The sequence below is a fragment of the Capra hircus genome, chromosome 23 (genome assembly GCF_001704415.2).
Source record: "Capra hircus breed San Clemente chromosome 23, ASM170441v1, whole genome shotgun sequence".
Lineage (NCBI taxonomy): Eukaryota > Metazoa > Chordata > Mammalia > Artiodactyla > Bovidae > Capra > Capra hircus.
Genome location: NC_030830.1, coordinates 35,037,601 through 35,056,806, shown reverse-complemented (window position 1 = coordinate 35,056,806; position 19,206 = coordinate 35,037,601). Strand labels below are relative to the sequence as shown.

The window sequence follows — 19,206 nt, the reverse complement described above, 5'->3', positions numbered from 1 at the left end:
TAAACCAGCCGACTAATCGGCCAATAAGCCAACCAGCCTGGAGCTGCCACCGCCACCACCTCCTCCTCTCCCGCCTGCCCTGCGAGGCCTGTCTTTCTTTATCTGGTTATTTCCCATCTTATTTCCCACTGCCCTCTCTGAGTTCTGTGTTCCAGCCTGGTAAAAGGAAGCCCTCTGCCCCACACTCCCCTGGATGCCAAGTCCTCACCCCAGTACACCTTTGTCGTGAACGGGTTTCTTAGCCCCTCCCAACTGGCACATGTCCACCTCCTTCCTCTGAGTTCTGGCTTCAAGGCCACTTCCTCTGGTGAATGTTCCAGACCACCCCAGCCAGAAGCCACTGTCCTCTCCCTGCGGTCCCAGAGCCTGGAACTCTCTCCCTCCGCCCCCTGAGAATTCTGGTGGTTTATACACAGACCTCCCCAACAACATTGTAAACTGGGGTGAGAATGGGATTTGATGTTTGGTTCACCCAAAGCACCTAGAAAAGTGCTTGTGCACGCAGTCCCTTGGGGGCTGAGTGGCTAGATGGGTGGATGAATGAGTGAATGCCTGCGTACTTGGCCATGCCCTTGGAGAGCTACTATCTGCTTGTTTTCTGTCCTGCTGAGACAAAGAAACCTATGTTCTCTTGATCATTTCTCGAATGAGAAAACCCATTGGAAAACCCACAGCTTCCACACTTGCCCCCCGTCCTGAGTCAGAGCAATGTCGCATTGGGGGACGTTTTCAGTTTCACTTTCCCAGCAAGACGCCCCTTTCTCTCCCTCTCCTCCTGCCACCTTGGGGGGCAGATTGCACAGAGGGGCCCCTGGGGCTGCGAACATTTGCTTTTGCTTTCTTGCTTTTCCCAGAGCTGAGGGGGAAACCATCATTTAGGCAGCTGCTAAAAATAGCTCCCCCAGTCCTGGAAAGAGAGCTCGCTTATTTTTGAAAGTGCTCCCCGCCCCCTCCCCAGCCCTGACCGTGGCTCACAAGACAAGTCAGATTGTTCAGAGTCCTGTCCTGAGGCCGACAGGGAAGTCACAGCTGGGCCCCATCCACTGTGTGGGCAGCGTTGTCTGGGAGGTGGACCTGCAGAGAAGTAGGGAGATAGGAGGGCCTCAGGCTGTCCATTTTTTTGTCCTATCAGAGATGGATCTTACTCCCAACAGCCTCTTAGACAGCACCCAGGGGGAACGGTATGGTAGGTGTGGAGTCTGGAAGCCTGGTTTGGATCCTCAACTCACTCTTTAACATCTTTCTGAGCCTCAAATATGGGAGGGAATCCAGGCAGTGATCGTGCTTACCCTGCAGGAATGTGGTAGAAGTTCCAGATAAACCTTGAACATGGTAAATATTCAAAGAATGATCATTATCACTTTATTATGATCAGAATCACTGGATTTAAAGCACAGCGCTCCTGTTTTGGGCTTTCCAGGTGGTGCAGTGGTAAAGAATCTGCCTGCCAATGCAGGAAGCACGAGAGACTCAGGTTTGATCCCTGGGTTGGGAGGATCCCCTGGAAGAGGACATGGCGACCCACTCCAGTATTCTTGCCTGGAGAATTCCATGGATAGAGGCGCCTGGCGGGCTGCAGTCCATAGGGTCGCACTGAAGTGACTTCGCACGCCCTCACTCCTGTTTTAGTGGGTAAGGCAGGGTGCATGATGAGCCAGTATGCTATCCCAAGTTAAACCATTTGAAATGCATGGTTTTGTGGATTAAAAACAATTCAGCAGTCAGCTACATACGATTCAAGCTAATAACACAGGGATCAGTACACTTTCTGTAAAGGGCCAGGTAGGAAATATTTTTGGCAATATTTGGAAATATTTTGGAAATATTTGTGGGCCCTAGGGTCTCTGTTGAATAAAACATTTATAAGTGATGAGCAAGTATAGTTGTGTTGTTTTTAACTTTCACTGGAGTATGGTTGCTTGTAGCTGTGCTTTAACCAGACTATTTTCAAACGTAGGCTGCAGCTGGATTTGACCCCCGCAGCATTTGGCAACCCCTGTAATAATATGTGGGCTTCCCTCATAGCTCAGTTAGTAAAGAATCTATGAATATGTAAGAGCCATTCACACACAGAGCCCATCTGTAATATATACGGTCAATATTCAGGTTTCTTCATAATTGTAACAGTAGCTTATCTGTGTAGCTATTAAGTGTTTACTATTACTACGTAGCTAGTAAGTACTTATTATTACTGTGTAGCTATTAAATGTTTGCTATTATTATTACTGGGCCCTATTCTAGATACTTTACAAATATTAGCTAGTTTAATGCTTATGACAACCCTATGAAGTGTGTTGACAATAATGACAACCCTGTTATTTCCCCATTTTACAGATGAGGAAACTGAGGCTCAGAGAGCTTAAGTAACTTGTCTGAAGTCACATAGAGTTGACAGCAGTTGAACAGAACCCACCCAAGTTTGTGGGGTAGAATGGGATGTCAGCAGTTCAGGATGGGAGCAGGGGCAGGCTTGTGAGGGGTCTCGAGTCTATTTAGTGTCCACAGAGCTTGAGGGGATGGTCTTCAGAGACTTGAAGTGGAAGTAGGTATGGTGTAGGTGAGCAGTGGGGAGATGGGTGGGCAGAAGGCCTGGGAAGTACTGTGGCCCGGGATGGAAAAGCATAGACTCTTTGTTGGGAAACCAGGTTCCGGGTAAGCTGGGCTGGGGCCATTTCCTGGGTGACACGCAGTGGCACATGAAGGGTAAGTGTGTGGGGAGGAATCTGCCCGGGGAACAGGACGTGGCTGACATTCTTTATGTTTCATGCAGCTGCTCTGGGGAGCTCTGGGCCCTGTTCCCAGGCCTGGATCCTGGGGACCTGGTCGGGAGAGGAGGGCAGAGGAGCACCACCCTGCATCTCCAGGATGCCTGGTCTCTGCCAACAAGTCATGGCACTCAGATACCCTGTCGACTCCCTTTACCCGTTAGTTTAGCCTCAGATTAACCGGCAGCTGGTTGGGACTCTGACCTCATGTGTTCTGTGTTATTGCTCCCTCTGTGCCTTTGCTCATGGCCTTGCCAGGAATGTCTTTCCCTCTTCTAGCACCCTTCCGTAATTCTCTTCTCTCTTTCAAGATGAGGGGGCATGGGTTCGATCCCTGGTTGGGGAACTAAGATCCTGCAAGTCATACGGCCAAAATAAGAAAAGAAAGAAAGAAAAAAGAATTCCCTGCCAGTCCAGTGATTAGGACTGTGTCCTCATTGCAAGGGCCCAGGTTCAATCCCTGGTCAGGGAACTGAGATCCCAGAAACCATGTGCCTTGGCCAAAAAACAAAAAGAAAAAGACTTTTCTCAAAGCTAGCTCATGGAAGCTAGCTTTCATGGAAGCTTCTCCTGGAAGCTTCCCCTGACTTCCTCTTCACCCCCAGACTGTACCGGGTCCCCTTTCTGAGACTTTCTCACTCCACCTTTCTGTACTGTCACTGCCTCGACTCCCCCAGCTCCCCCACCTGAAGAGGTCCTGCTTGAGGAAAGGGACCAGACTGTGTTTACTCCTGTGTCCTCCCCACACAGTCAGCATCCAGCACAAGGGCTAGAAACGGGTTCCAGGCCTGTGTGTTCCAGGGCAACACCACTGTGCTCAGGATGTGGTGGCTGAGCAAGTTGCCTGAACTCTGGGAGTCTCAGTCACTGGTGAGAAGGGATAGTCAGGCTATTAGAGGGTTGAGATAAAGGGCAATATTGTCAGCTCAGTGCCTGGCTCCTGGTTGGCACTGGGAAGTGGCCAAGGGGAGATGCCGCGGTACGCCCTTGCTCTTACCCGCATGTATGGAGCTCGGGGGAGGGGATGGAGAAGAACATCCCAGGGTCATGGCATTGGCCCTAAGAACTAAAGGAAGGGTTCATGAATCAGCTTTGCTTCTGTGACAAGAGCTCTGAACTTGGAGTCAGAATATTTCCTTGGGGTTCCAGCTCTGTCCCTTAGCTACTGGGTGTCACTGATGTGCTGTGTAACAGCTGCTGAAGACTTAGTCTCGTCATCTGTAAGGGGAGATAATAGTAATAACCATCTCACAGGGTCGTTGTGAAGCTGAATGTAATTGCAGAGCTGTGAAAACACCTGGCCCAGCCCATAGGAAATGCTCAGTCATGAATTATTGAGCCTAAAGAACACTCGAGAAAGCTCTGAGTGGGTCTCAGATCAGGACCTGTCTTCCATGGACACGTGCCCTCTGGCTTAGTGGTCTATAGCTTTAGAGTCCGGAGAAGGCAATGGCACCCCACTCCAGTACTCTTGCCTGGAAAATCCCGTGGACGGAGGAGCCTAGTAGGCTGTAGTCCATGGGGTCGCTAAGGGTCGGACGTGACTGAGCGACTTCACATTCACTTTGCACTTTCATGCATTGGAGAAGGCAATGGCAACCCACTCCAGTGTTCTTGCTTGGAGAATCCCAGGGATGGGGGAGCCTGGTGGGCTGCCATCTGTGGGGTCGCACAGAGTCGGACACGACTGAAGCGACTTAGCAGCAGCAGCAGCAGCAGCAGCTTTACAGTCAGTCATGTGTTTGAATCCTAGCTATGACATCACTAACTGTGTGTCTTTAGGCAAGTTACTTAACTTCTCTGAACCAAAGGTTTTTTGTTTGTTTGTTTTTCCTTTAGATAACTTCTTTAAGTTGGTGCCTTCCATCTCAGAGCATCAGGGGTAGCTATAGCCCCGTGGCCAGCAAATACCAAAGTCTCAAGTACTAATATTGTTCTGCTTTCACTTAAGACTTAGGAGTAAGCACTAATGATATTGGAATTTTGAAGCTTTAATTAATGTAAATAAAAACTGGTCCTAGGGGCCAGGGTTTGGGGTTAAAGGTTAGGATTTTCATCTTTAAAAACCAAATGGGAGTTCTGGGCTCAAGTAAGAGGAAGCACTTCCTGGCCTGGGGTGGAATGTGGGAGGAGCGCCCAGGGGCGCTGAGGACAGCCTCTGGGGGAATCTTGGCGAAGGAGGTTGAGCCAGGCAGTGTGGACAGTCAGGGCTAAAGGGGCCCTCGGAGGTCTTCAGTCCAACGGGGACACAGCACTGGGGGGAACCGAGGCCCCGAGGGGACGGCATTGTGGCCCCCGACCCGCTGCTGCCTCGTGACTTGCCCCGTCCCCGGAGTTAAGAAGCTGTGCTTTCTTCACAATGTGGAGGATGTGACCATGAGGAAGTGGAGTCCGGTCACACCCAGAGGACTAGAGGAGACCCTGAGAGAGTTACAGGAGGGCCAGTGGATGGCGCCCCGACGATCTGATGTTGTAGGCCGGCTGGTCTGTGTTTAGGGGCAGACGGTCCTGGGAAGGCTGTGTCCCCACAGGGATACGGGACGAAGCAGGCAGATGGGAAGTGTAGGGCATGGAGCTGTTGGTGTGAGGGAAGTTTCCCTGGAGAGGAAGGTGGGTGGTGGGGGCCGGGCGGGCGCAGGTCCAGTCTCTCAGACCCAGGTCCAAGTCCTCTGGGTTTTGTTCTGTTGCGTCTTCCTGTTCTTCCATATTGCTTCTCAGTTCTCCTCCATTGCTCCTCTTCGTAAAAGAGACTTTGCGGAAATGAATGGCGCTGGCCACTTCCACCTTTCCACTCCCTGCCCAGGGTCAATGACAAGGGTTTATCTTTCCAACTAGAGGTCACTCAGAGCCTGAGGGAGAGTCCTGCCCCCTCTGGTCCAGGCTTCCCAGTTACTGAAGGCAAAGGTGGGTGGCTGCTTAAATCTGGCTAAGCAAGTTCCTTCAACGCCAGGCCTTAGTGGCCCCATCTGTGTCCGGGGAAGGGCTCATGGTTCAGACTTTGGGGAGGGCCAGTCTCACCTTGCTGGTCATGGTGATACCGAAGTCACAGCAGCAGTGTTGGCCTTCTTTAATGAATGTCTGGGGTACTCCTGGCATTTTACTTACATTAGATCATTTATTCTTCACTGAAACCGCATGAGGAAGATGCTATTATTGCCTTGATGTCACAGATGAGGAACCTGGGGTTCTTGGGGGTTAAGACGTCATGTTCAGGGTCACCCAGCTGGGAAGGCAGAGCCAGGAGTCAAACCCCAGTCCGTCTGACTTCAGAGCCTCTGCTGGAGTGGAGGAAGCATTAGAGTAGGGGTGGGAGAGAAATTGGGGTGGTGGGTGATGGAGGCAGTTCCCCCGAGGGGAGGAGAAGCAGGCAGCCTTTGGAATCTTCATACCCTCTCCTGGTCTAGAAAGGACCTTGTTTACAGGAGCAATTTCTTTCTTTCTTTCTTTCTTTTTTTAAATACTATTTTGGATTTTATTTTTGTTTATTTTTTGGCTGTGCCACACAGCTTTTGGGATTTCTGTTCCCCAAACGGGAATTGAACCTGGGGCTCAGCTGTGAAATCGCCAAGGCCTAACCACTGGACCGCCAGGGAACTCCCTGGAGCTATTTCTATACTGAGCCGCAGAGTCTGATCTTCTCTGGGAGGTAGGGGGAGGCTGCTTTGGGGGCTGGGGCAAGATGGGAACAAAGGGCATTGATGTTTGGAAGAGGCGCTCTGGGAGGCAGTGACTGGACCACAGCCTGGACGCTGGCATCCTGGTTTTCAGCCCCAGCTCTGTCCCCATTGTTATGTGGCCTCAGAGAAGGCATTTCTTTCTGGTACCTCAATTTTCAGATCTCTCCCTTGAAGCTAGATGCTTTCCAGCTTAGGGCTTATGGTTTTAGTCTTGGAGGTTCAGAAGGGGCCCCAAGAAAAGGAGGGACAGACTTAAGGGTTCCTAGCGAGGAGGACACCCTCAGGAACATAAACACTCAGGAGTAGGAGCAGTGGAGCAGGCCGCCCTTAAAAGGGCAAATATGCAGTGCGGCCGAGGGTGGGGGGGTCAGGGGGAGGGAGGGTTGGTTAAGGCCCTTCTCTGTGGGGCCGTCGCTTCCCGTTTGGAGGTCTGTGTCTACTTCTTCCTTCTCTCGTCCTGAGGCCACTCCACCTTACTCCTCATACTCAGGCGAGACCTTAAAAATATTTAAAGACAGGTATGGGCCTGGTGCCAACCACTCAGGGGTCACAGCTATGAATGTGGGTGTAAGACAACTGGGATGCTGCATACAGCTGTATGTCAGCCCTGCCCCTGACGCCCATCCCAGGAAAGCCTGGTTCAGGCACTGAAGGGCAAAGAAGGACCAGGAGGGAGACTGGGGTGAGAGAAGTCGAGGAAGTGACGACAGAATAGAGTTCGCAGGTGCAGTGACTGCAGTCTCTGATTCCCAGTACTTAAGCCACCAGGAACCCTTGAGAGGAACAAGGGCACTGTCTGGAGGTAGAGGAAGCAGCTGGCAGGCTAGTGCAGAATCCTGGAGTATGTTGGCAAAGACCTGGAGCAGGCTTAGAGTTCACAGTTCCTCCCAGACATCAGCCATCCCTCCCGAGAACCCCGTCATGCCGTCCAGCCCATCTTATCCCACCTCTGGGACCTGCCCTTCCATGCTCTGTGTCCCCAGCAAAGCAGTCTTGCCCACGGGACCTGACCTGGAGCCTGCATCAACATCCCAAACGGATGATGGGCAGGGGACCCAGGGAGGCCCACCCCTATCTACCTATGGAATTAGTGCTTTACTGAGCCTGACACTCGGGGGCCAGGGTTTTGTCCCACCCACTCCTGCCCATTGGCTATCAAGTCCCCTGGAAAGCCTCAGTGTCTCCCTTCCTCTCTTGATGTCCTCAGCTACCAGCCTGTTCCAGGTCTTTGCTGACATAAACCAGGATTCTGCACTAGCCTGCTAGCTGCTTCCTCCACCTTCGAGACTGTCCCCTTGTTCCCTTCAAGGGTTCCTGATGTCTTAACTACCAGGAATCAGATTTCAATCAGTATTTCTTGACTGATTGATAAAGACCCGTCTTTTCTGTCTCCATAAGCACAGGTGTTTTTTTTTTTCCAATTGACCAAAAAATATTATTGAGCACCTACTAAGCACAAGGCCTTTTATTAGCCATAAAGGCGGGGGGTGTCAAATAAGCAGGAGGCAGGGCCCCTGTCCTCAGAGAGCCTTCACTGTAGCTGTGGAGACAATGTGCAAACCTAGAAAAGATGGCCAGTAATATCAGGCAGGCTCAGATAGTGTGTTATTTTAGGTATCCCTGGGTCTACTAAAAAGTCTTTTTTTTTAATTGAAGTATAGTTGATTTACAATGCTGTGTTTCAGGTGTAACTGCAAAGTGATTTTGGTTATACACACATATGTATCTTTTTTTTCAGATTATTTTCCCCTATAGGTTGTTACAGAATATTGCATATAGTTCTCTATGTAAGTCTTTGTTGGCTGTCCATTAATATATAGTAGTGTGTCTGTGTTAATCCCAAACTCCTAATCTGATAAATTGGTAGGTAAAAGGAAGGAAGGATCAAATCCCTTTGAATGAATAACCTGAAGTTTAGATATATAAAACATAACTCTTGGATTGTATAGGGCAATATTTCTTAATGTCTTTGAAAAATAATCCTTAGAAAAAATTTTTTAAGTTCTATGTTCATATACATTTATTAGTGTAACAATATATTTATTCTTTTTTACAGTAACAATATGGTTGATTTATTCTTTTTCTTAACATATGCGTGTATCTATTCTCTTTCAAATTCTTTTCCCAATTAGGTTGTTATAGAATACTGAGCAGAGTTCCCTGTGCCGTACAGTAGGTCCTTGATGGATATCCATTTTAAATACAGCAGTGTGTACATGTCAGTTCCAAAATCCCCACCTATTCCTTCCTCTCCTCCTCCAACCGTAAGTTCATTCTCTGAGTCTGTGAGTCTATTTCTCCCTTTTAAATAAGTCCATTTGTATCATATTCTAGACTCTGCATGTAAGTGATATCATATGATATTTCTCTGACCTCAGTCAGTATCACAATCTCTAGACCCATCCAAGTCCCTGCAAATGCCCTTACTTCATTCTTTTTAATGGCTGAGTAATATTCCATTGTACATATGTACCAAATACATTTAATAAATGCTAGCAAACATTGAAAACGTCTGTCACAAAGTTAATAAAGAAGGATAAAGTAGGGACTTCCTTGGTGGGTCAGTGGTTGAAACTTCACTTTCCAATGCAAGGGGTGTGGGTTCAATACCTGGTGGGAAAACTAAGATCCCAGATGCTTTGTGGTGCACCCTCCCCAAAAAAGAGATAAAATGGAATCAATAAAAACACCTCTTGAATGATGAGTAACATGCATCATGCCTTATATGGGAGGCTAGCTCAGATGATTAATTTATTAGCTAGTTTGTTAGAGTTTAGGAAGTAAAGCAGTGTTCTCCTTGAGTTACCTTGGGTTCACTAGGAACAGGTTATGCCACAGTTATCTTTTTTCAATAAGGTTCTAGAACTTGGTTCAAGGGAATGCCTTAGATTTGACATATTTGGAGCTCCCCAAGGACTCAGGAAACAATCTCCTGTGGTGTCTTTAAGAAAAGAGGGCAGGGACTTCCCTGGTGGTCCAGTGGTTAAGACTCCATGTTTCCAGTGCGGGGACACAGGTTAACTCTCTGGTGGGGGAACTAAGATCCCTCATGCTGCACAGTGAGGTCAAAAAGAACGAAAAAGCAAACAAACAAAAAAAAGAGGGCTAGATCAGTCCACGGGGTTCAAAGCTGGTTGAAGGACTGTCCCTTGAGAGCGTTAATGACTAGTTCTTTGGCATTCCCAGACGAGGAAGCTGTGTCATCTGGGCTTGTCTGTGTCCTTGTTGTGGTCAACATTTAGAGCAGTGATGTAACTGAAGACCAAGGGGACATTCTGATCATTCCGTTAATGACCTAGATATAGGACAAACAACTTAAAAATACCTTGACCCCTTTGGGGATATTACCCGAAGCACTGAAAGCAGGGACACAAACAGATATTTGTATGCATTGGTAGCAGCGTTCTTCACAATAGCCAAAAGGAGGAAGCAACGCCAGTGCCTGTCAACAGATGAATGGATAAACAAAATGTGGTCTCTGCATACAGTGGAATATTATTCAGCCTTAAAAAGGAAGGAAATTCTGCTCCAGCTTGTACGAACCTTGAGGACATTATGCCAAGTGAAATAGGCCAGTCACAGAAAAGACGACTGCTGTAGGATTCTAGTCATATGAGATACTGAGAGCTGTCAAATTCTTAGAGACAGAGAGTAGAGTGGTGGTTGCTAGGGGCTGAGGGGAGAGGGAAATGGGAAGTGATTAATGAGTACAGAGTTTCTGTTTTACAAGATGGAAAAACTAATAGAGATGAATGGTGGTGATGGTTGCAGAGCAAGGTCAATGTATTTATTGCCACTGAACTATACACATGAAAAATGGTAAAATAGTAAACTTCATGTTATATACCTACAATTTAATAAAATCCTGTCCCCAAACCTGTGCTATATCACAGCTATTACAGATAGAATATCTGTAGAATATAAAGGTAAAATCTGATTTATATTCAAAACTTAAGATACAAAGGTGTGGAGAGAGTATGTTGAGCAGCAGTGTGGTGGGTAAACAATGGTCTTTCTGCTGAACCTACCCAGATCTGAAACCACGTTGAGGAAGCATTGGTCAAGGATCATTTGGCCCATTTAGGAAGCCCTTGTGTGGATAACTGGACTTAATCCACCTGGAAGCTATGTGGCCTCAATGATTAGGGCCAGTGTTCATCCTTAGGCTGGTCATCATAGAACTAGGCTTTCCCACTTAATCCTTTCTGTTCCAGTGAGCACCCGTCTGTTGGGTGTCTCTCAGTTCTGGGCTCTAGCCATAGCGGTGTCCTCTGTTCTCGGTCTGTATGGAAAGCACATTTGCCCAGATTCCCATCACTCTTGGTTGAACACCATTCCAATGATCAGCCCCGTTTCTTTACCCAGGGTTCAGTCTAATGGCTCCCGAAGGTCAGCCCTTCTTCTGGATGGATGGGTGAACCCACACCCTGTTGATATTTCACATTCATCTAGACATGCCTGGCTACAGCAGGATGGGAAGAAAGCTGTGCAAGCCTTCCATCCTCTGCTCCCATGGAGGCCCGCACTGCAGGAGCCAGGCCATGTAATTAGCTCAGTGTCTCCCCTGCCAGCCAAATTCAGCCCTTCCCTCCCCATTGGATGACACCTTTAAAGCAGGTATCCCCAGACCCTGGAAAATTCACATGAATAAGGAAGCCCTTTAGGAAAATGGTCTGCCAGTGGACGGGGAACAGGATTCCCATCTGTACAGTAAGAGTGGGTAGTGGGTAGTGCCACCTCTGCCCTGAAAGTCACATTCTGTGACTGCAGCCCTCCCATCTTCTCTCAGGGCACAGACGGAGAATATGCAAGTGTTTGCAGCTGTGGGAGAAAGAAGGAGCTTGGCTGTGGGGTCAGAGGCCCCTGAGAGTTGGCCAAAGAAGTTATGGTGGCAGAGCAGCCACGTCCTGGCCCACCTGGCTGCCAGGCCTGACCACTCTGTCCTCTCTCTTCTACCCAGATCACGATGAGGACCTAGGGCATCTGCCTGCGGACTGTGCCCCTGGCCTGCAGTGACCATGGCCCCCCGCAAGAGGAGCCGCCATGGCCTGGGCTTCCTGTGCTGCTTTGGGGGCAGCGACCTCCCTGAGATCAACCTCCGGGACAGCCACCCTCTGCAGTACATGGAGTTCTCCAGTCCTATCCCCAACCCAGAGGAGCTGAACATCCGCTTTGCAGAGCTGGTGGTGAGTGAGGGGGCGGGGCAGAGTGAGGGGCGGGGCAGAGTGAGGGGGCAGGGTAGAGAGGGGCGGGGGCAGAGTGAGGGGGCGGGGTAGAGAGGGGTGGGGGCAGAGTGAAGGGGGCGGGGTGGGGCAGGGTGAGGGGGTGGAGTGGGGTGAGGGGCGGGGCAGAGTGAGGGGCGGGGCAGAGTGAGGGGGCGGGGTAGAGAGGGGCGGGGGCAGTGAGGGGGCGGGGCAGAGAGGGGCGGGGGCAGAGTGAGGGGCAGGGCAGAGTGAGGGGGCGGGGTAGAGAGGGGTGGGGGCAGAGTGAGGGGGCGGGGCAGGAGCAGAGTGAGGGGCGGGGGCAGAGTGAAGGGGGCGGGGTGGGTCAGGGTGAGGGGGTGGGGTGGGGTGAGGGGCGGGGCAGGATGAGGGGCGGGGGCAGAGTGAGGGGCAGGGGCAGAGTGAGGGGGTGGGGCAGAGTGAGGGGCGGGGCAGAGTGAGGGGCGGGGCAGAGTGAGGGGCGGGGCAGGATGAGGGGCAGGGCAGGAAGGGCTTGGCCATGGAGTGGCGGGCCCCAGCAGGAGTAGAAGGAGCCAGACAGAGGGCGGGGGCCTGTGTGCCGAGATCTTCACTTGCTGAAACTGCTTTTGGCTGAGACGGGTCCCAGAGCACCTCAGCTGTGGGGGAGAAACAGCCAGCACTGGGGTGGACACCGTGAAGCCTGTCCCCAGAAGATGGACCTTCGTCATATCTCCACTGGACTCTTGACCTCGCCGGGCAGCGGTAGGCTCCCATGAGAGGAGCAGGTGCAGGCTTTGTGAAGTCGGCACCGAGGAGACTCAGAGAACGTCAGAGTGCTTGACACCTTTTTCTCATCTGCTGGCTGGAATTTCCCCGGGATCCTCTTATCTCAGACATAAGAAACAGGTGGAATTCTGTAGACAGATTCTGGGTACCTCAGAACAGGATTAAAAAAAAAACAAACTTTAAATTTTATATTGGAGTATAGCCGATTAACAGTATTGTGATAGTTTCAGGTGAACAGCAAAGGGACTCAGCCATACATATGGAAGTGTGCATTCTCCCCCAAACTCACCTCCCATCCAGGCTGCCGTGTAACATTGAGCAGAGTTCCATGTGCTATACAGCAGGTCCTTGCTGGTTATCTACTTTAAATATTGCTGTGTGTACATGTCCACCCCAAACTCCTTAACTATCCCTTCCTCCCATCATCCTTCCTCCTGCTCCAGCAACCATAAGTTTATTCTCCAAGCCTGTGAGTCTCTTTCTGTTGTGTAAGTTCATTGGTATCATTTCTTTTTAGATTTAGGGGATTTTTTCAATTGAAGTCTAGTTGATTTACAGTGCTGTGTTAGTTTCTGCTGCACAGCAATGTGATTCAGTTATACCTGCGTATACATTCTTTTTTTATATTCTTTTCCATGGTGGTTTATCACAGGATATTGAGTATGGTTCTCTGCTGTGCAGTAGGACCTTGTCATTTATGCATCCTGTATATAATAACTAGCATTCCCAGGGATGGGGGAGCCTGGTGGGCTGCCGTCTATGGGGTCACACAGAGTCGGACACGACTGAAGTGACTTAGCAGCAGCAGCAGCAGCAGCAGCATCTGCTAACCCCAACCTCCCGCTCCATCCTTCCTCCAACCCTCTCCTCCTGGGCAACCGCAAGTCTCAAATCAAGGGATGATTAGAAACAAGGAGATAGAGATGCCTGAAAGACACCTGGATTGGGGCTGGGATGATAACACCCCATGTCTAGCCTGTGGCAGACAGAGCTCTGTCATTCATACTGGCGGCAGCTCTTCCGGACTCTGTGATACCCATTTAGACCACAGCAGCACCTTGTGTGTGAAACATCCTTTTCTGACCACAAAGAGACAGAACAGGAAGAAGGCATGATTCTTCTCTTTGGAGGTCTGGTGGTGAGACAAAGGCTGCACACCAAAGAAATTCCCAGACTGGGGAGCAGGGTCTGTGCCCAGGACTCGGGCCTGAGCCCCTGGGAGAGAGAGCCGTAAACACAGGGTCACCTACCATCAGCTCTTGGTCACTCATTCTCATGGCTGGCCTGCAGAGAAACGATGCAACATGATTGGAACCGGGTTTCCTACTTGGATTTGGTCATGGATGTATCTGATGAAGACAATCCATCTCTTCAAAGCACAGGACCACCGTAAGATGCAGCAATACCTGTGGGAGAAAAAGTGATCCATCCACCTTTCTCACCACATCAGGTTCAGGAAAACTCACTGTCCCGAGCTATGCCTTTCCTCGGAGTGGAGCCAGGGGTGGGAGATAGGAAATGGCAACCCACTCCAGTATTCTTGCCTGGAAAATCCCATGGACAGAGGAGCCTGGTGGGCTACAGTCTACGGGGGTCACAAAGAGTTGGACACAACTGAGTGACTAACACTTTTCTTTGCTTGTGTAGGATAATATCTGAAGCCTGATCCGTGTTTGTCAGTCCTGCTAAGATCAATTTTTCACTCAAATACTGCTAACACCATTTACCACATGAAGCAGTTTGCCAGTTTTCTGTGGACATCAATTGGATGTCCTGCAATGCAACTCCATTCTGACACTAACTGCCCAGAGTGAGCACAGAGCCCACAGGTTCCGGGCTCAGATCCACGAGACTGCCCCTTACTTCATACACCCATCAGAGGTGGTGGGTCCCAGTTTTCCTATGCTTCTGTCCCACGTGGCTACAAACCACAAGTCCCCAAGATCTCCTCTGCAAGTGTGGTAATCTGCTAGAACGGCTCTCAGAACTATTATGTACTGTTACCAGGTTAGTATAAAGGAGATGATAAAGAATACAAGTGAACAGCCAGAGGAAGGCATATGGAGTGTAAAGCCCAGAAGGGTAAGGTTCCTGTCCTGAGCCCAGGAGCATCTGTCCCTCTGGGATTCGGGGTGTCCTCCCCTCCCATCACGTGGATGCATGCACCCACCCAGAAGCTCTCTGAGCCTTACCATTTTGGGGGCTTTTATGGCAGTTTTAGCAAGATAGATTTTTTCCTCACTTTTTATTTTATATTGTAGTATAGCTGATTATGGGGCTTCCCTGGTGACCTTGGAAGAAAAGCTATGACAAACCTAGACAGCATATTAAAAAGCAGAGACATTACTTTGCTGACAAAGGTCTGTGTAGTCAAAGCTATGGTTTTTTCCAGTAGTCAGGTATGGATGTGAGAGTTGGACCATAAAGATGGCTGAGCGCCAAAGAATTGATGCCTTTGAATTGCGGTGCTAGACAAGATTCTTGAGAGTTCCTTGGACAGGAAGGAGATCCATCCAGTCAATCCTAAAGAAAATCAGTCCTGAATATTCATTGGAAGGACTGATGCTGAAACGGAAACTCCAATACTTTGGCCACCTGATGTGAAGAACTGACTCATTGGAAAAGACCGTGATGCTGGGAAGGATTGAAGGCAGGAGGAGAAGGGGATGACAGAGGATGAGATGGTTGGATGGCATCACCGACTTGATGGACATGAGTTTGAGCAAGCTCCAGAACTTGGTGATGGACAGGGAAGCCTGGCGTGCTGCAGTCCATGGGGTGGCAAAGAGTCGGACACGACTGAGTGACTGAACTGAACTGGTGACTAAAACAGTAAAAAGTCTGCCTGCGATGCCGGAGACCCTGGTTCCATCCCTGGATTAGCAAGATCCCCTGGAAAAGGGAATGACAGCCCACTTCAGTATCTTGCCTGCTTCTCCGTGGACAGAGGGGCCTGGCAGGCCACAGTCCATGGGGTTGCAGAGAGTCGGACACAACTGAGTGGCCGGCATACTATTACTACTGCTGCTCATAGCTGATTAGCAAAGCTGCGATAGCTTCAGGTGCTCAGCCATACGCATATATGCATCCCCTCTCCCCCAAGCTCCCGTCCCAGTCAGGCTGCCACACGACACTGAGCCGCGTTCCCTGTGCTGTGCAGGAGGACCTTGCTGCTTATCCGCTTTAAATACAGCTGTGTGTATGTGTCCATCCCAAACACCCTAACCATCCCTTTCTCCCACCCTTCCCCACTAGTATCCATAAGTTCGTCCTCTGAGTCTGTTTTGTGAATAAGTTCATTTGTAATGGCATGATAGATTTTTAGCTCCATCTATAACCCTTCCCTGCTCAGAGTTTGGGGAGCAGGCCTGAAAGTTCAAGGCTTCTAATCAAGGCCTGATCCTTCTGGTGACCAGCCCCCACCCTGAAGCTCTCTAGGGTCCACGGAGAGTCACTGCCACAGGAGAAAAGGGACTTCTATCACCCAGGAAATTCCGAGGGGTTTAGGAGCTCTATGTCAGGAACAAGAGATACTCCTGTCAGTTCTCTCATTCATGAAATTCCGAGGGGTTTAGGAACTCTAAGACGGGAACTGGGAATGAAGATCAGAAATATTAGGTTGACACTGCTATATTTAAGACGGATAACCAACAATGACCTGCTGTGCTGCACAGGGAACTCTGCTCACTGTTATGTGGCAGCCTGGATGGGAGGGGAGTTTGGGAGAAAGTGGAGACATATATGTGTATGGCTGAGTCCCTTTGCTATTCATCTGGAAGTATCATAACATTGCTTGTTAATTGACTATACCCCAACACACAATAAAAAGTTGAAAAAAAAAAAAAAAAAGCATGATGGCACAAAACACCAAAACAGATTTTTTTTTTAGAAAAGAAATGTTGGGTTGGCCATAAAGTTCGTTCAGGCTTTTCCATAACATCTTACAGAAGAACCCAAAGGAACTTTTTGGCCAACCCAGTATACTTCTTACATTATCCCAGTCAGGGTCATCTTCCTGAGAAGAGTGCATGAGTTTTGAAAGAAGGACATGGCAAGCAGTGTTCCTTCCTTTGGCCCTTTTGGTCTCCAAATATTTATTGAGCATAAGTGGCAGGGTTTCTTACTAGGTACTTTGGCAAAAAACAAGGATGAGTCAGACTTGTCTCGTCTGCAGGCTAGCGTGAGGTATTGATCAAACAAATGAAAAATATTTGAGAGACTGACGTGTACTGGGCTCCGAGGGCTGCCAGGGATTTAGTGATGGACCCACTAAAATGGGTTGGCGCAGCCCCTCCCCCCAGGAATATGAAGTCTAACGAGAAGGCGGGTCTTGAACAGTAATGATGAGTGTAGAGAGTGCCTTGAGAGGGAATGTTTTGGGGGGGGGGGTGGTCTGTGGGAGTGTCTAGCAGAGAGCCTTCTTCTAGATTCAGGGTCCTGATGGGTCCCCGAAGCAGTGACAGACCTTAAAACAGAGTGGTGGTCAGGTAAGTGAATGGAGACGCAGAATAATGCCGTGGAGCCCCTGCCAGAAGCAGCAGGTGTGAGAGTCTCAAGTAGGAAAAAGCTGGGTCCTTTGGGGGGTACCATTATGATGAGAATATCTGAGGATTGGGGATTCAATCCTAGGGGTGATAGAAAGCCACTGAAAAGGTTAAGCAGGGGTTTGAGGTTCTCCAATATGCTTTTCTAAAAAGACCATCCGGGGTACTTTATTGGCTCCAAAGGCACTGTGTAGACCATTTAGGGGCTCTTGGTGCAAACCCAAGCTGTGGAGGATGGTAGCTTGGACTAAAGTGTTCGCCGTGGAAATGGGGATAAGTGGACAGATTCAGAAGCCACTGAGAAGGAAGTATAATAGGACTTGTTGGGACTAATGAGTGAATAGGAGTCAGGGAATACCAGGCTTCTTGCATGAGGATCTGGGTGGATGGTGAGACCCTCAACAGGACAGGATGTGCCAAGGAGACCCAGGCTGAGGGGACTGGGATGATGAACCCAGTTTGCGTGTGTTTGCTGTGCATCAGTTTCCTCATCTGTAAAATGGGTTGTTGCAGATGTAATGAATAAACTTTAAGCACTGAGAACAGTGCCTGGCACACTGTCACACGTGCATGAGTGTATGAGGCACCTGAGGGCCATCAAGTTGATCGGTGCAAAGGCAGCTGGGTGCCAGGATTGGGCGCTCGGGACACTGGGGGGCTGAGAGGATTTAGGATTGTCACTGAGTCCTTGGGAATGACTTGGGAATGAGTCACCAGAGGAAGCATACAAGGAGGGGAGAAGAGGACTCAGGATGGTGCCCTGAGGCACCATCACTTCAACGCTGGGTGATAGGAGAGAGGAGGGGAAGTCAGTCAGGGGTCCCAAGAGGAGCATAGAGCAAAGCAGGAGGGATGGCCAAAGGTGTGATTGTCCAGGAAACAAGGAAAGAGACTCAAGAAGAAGTGGGTGGTCCACAGAGTCATAGGTTACCAGGGCTAAACCCACAAAATTATCAAGAAATGCCGTTTGATTTAGTGGCAGAGACCACTGGTGAGAAAAGACGAGTGTCTAAATAACCAGAATACAAAGTTGAACACAACAGCTGTGGATTCAGGTAGGGACGGGTGTTCCTACCTGGGAAGGGCTGTAGAAGGTTTGCCGGATGATGCCAACTCTGAGCTTGGGCATTAGACCGTGGGGCGGGTGGGCCAGGAGCGCCGGCTGGGTAGAACTACCTGCATAAGCAAAAGCGGGAGAGGGCGCAGTGTGCCAGGCAGCGGCAAGCGCACAGAACTCTCTTTAATTTCTGATTCTGACCACAGAAAGGAAATGCTTCAGAAACCTCGAGCAGGGTCTGGAAACATTCCTGGGATATGTAGAGAGTGGTTCCAGGGAAGAACTTTTCTTTAGCATTTGATCTACAGGAGTCTTTAGTTCAAAAAGCAGGTGACCTGGTGGGCATAGATTCAAGTTGTCTCTGTAGGTGCCACTCAGGATGGCAGCCGCCGGTCACATGGGGCTGATGACACTTGAAACATGGCTGGTCTGAACCAAGATGGGAAATCCGCAGCAGATTTTGATAACTTTGAAAAAAAAAAAAGAAAATAGCTCATTGATCTTTCTCTTTTACATTGATTACATGTTAAAATGACTCTATTTTAGATACTTTGGGTTAAATACAAGGTACCCAGGTGACGCTAGTGGCAAAGAACCCACCTGCCAATGCAGGAGATGCAAGAGACACGGGTTTGATCCCTGAGTCGGGAAGATCCCCTGGAGGAGGGCATGGCAACCCACTCCAGTGTTCTTGCCTGGAGAATCCCATGGACAGAGGAGCCTGGCGGGCTGCGGTCCATGCAGTCACAAAGAGTCAGACACGACTGAATCGACTTATCACACATTATTAAAATTAAATTCAACTATTCCTTCCTAATTTTTTAATGTGACTAGAAAAAAATTTTTTTAATGTGGCTCATATTTCTGTTGGATAGGTCAAGTCTCTGTGAAGAAAAGTCTAAAAGGTTCTCATTGAATACAGGTATAGATATACTCGGAGAGGACAATGGCACCCCACTCCAGTGCTCTTGCCTGGAAAATCCCATGGGCGGAGGAGCCTGGTAGGCTGCAGTCCATGGGGTTGCGAAGAGTCGGACACGACTGAGCAACTTCACTTTCACTTTTCACTTTCATGCATTGGAGAAGGAAATGGCAACCCACTCCCGTGTTCTCGCCTGGAGAATCCCAGGGACAGGGGAGCCTGGTAGGCTGCCGTCTATGGGGTCACACAGAATCAGACATGACTGAAGCGAC

At 49.4% G+C, this 19,206-nt stretch overlaps 1 protein-coding gene across 3 annotated transcripts in view; it reads left to right on the top strand.

Annotated features, from left to right (window-relative positions):
* DAAM2 (dishevelled associated activator of morphogenesis 2) overlaps nucleotides 1–19,206 on the top strand; it is a 130,730-nt gene that overhangs the window by 64,965 nt on the left and 46,559 nt on the right. For all 3 annotated transcript variants that reach the window (XM_018038892.1, XM_018038890.1, XM_018038891.1), the window contains exon 2: nucleotides 11,403–11,628. In XM_018038892.1, the coding sequence (XP_017894381.1) occupies nucleotides 11,461–11,628 (168 nt within the window). In that variant the 5' untranslated portion in view covers nucleotides 11,403–11,460. The remainder of the gene's footprint in view (nucleotides 1–11,402; nucleotides 11,629–19,206) is intronic.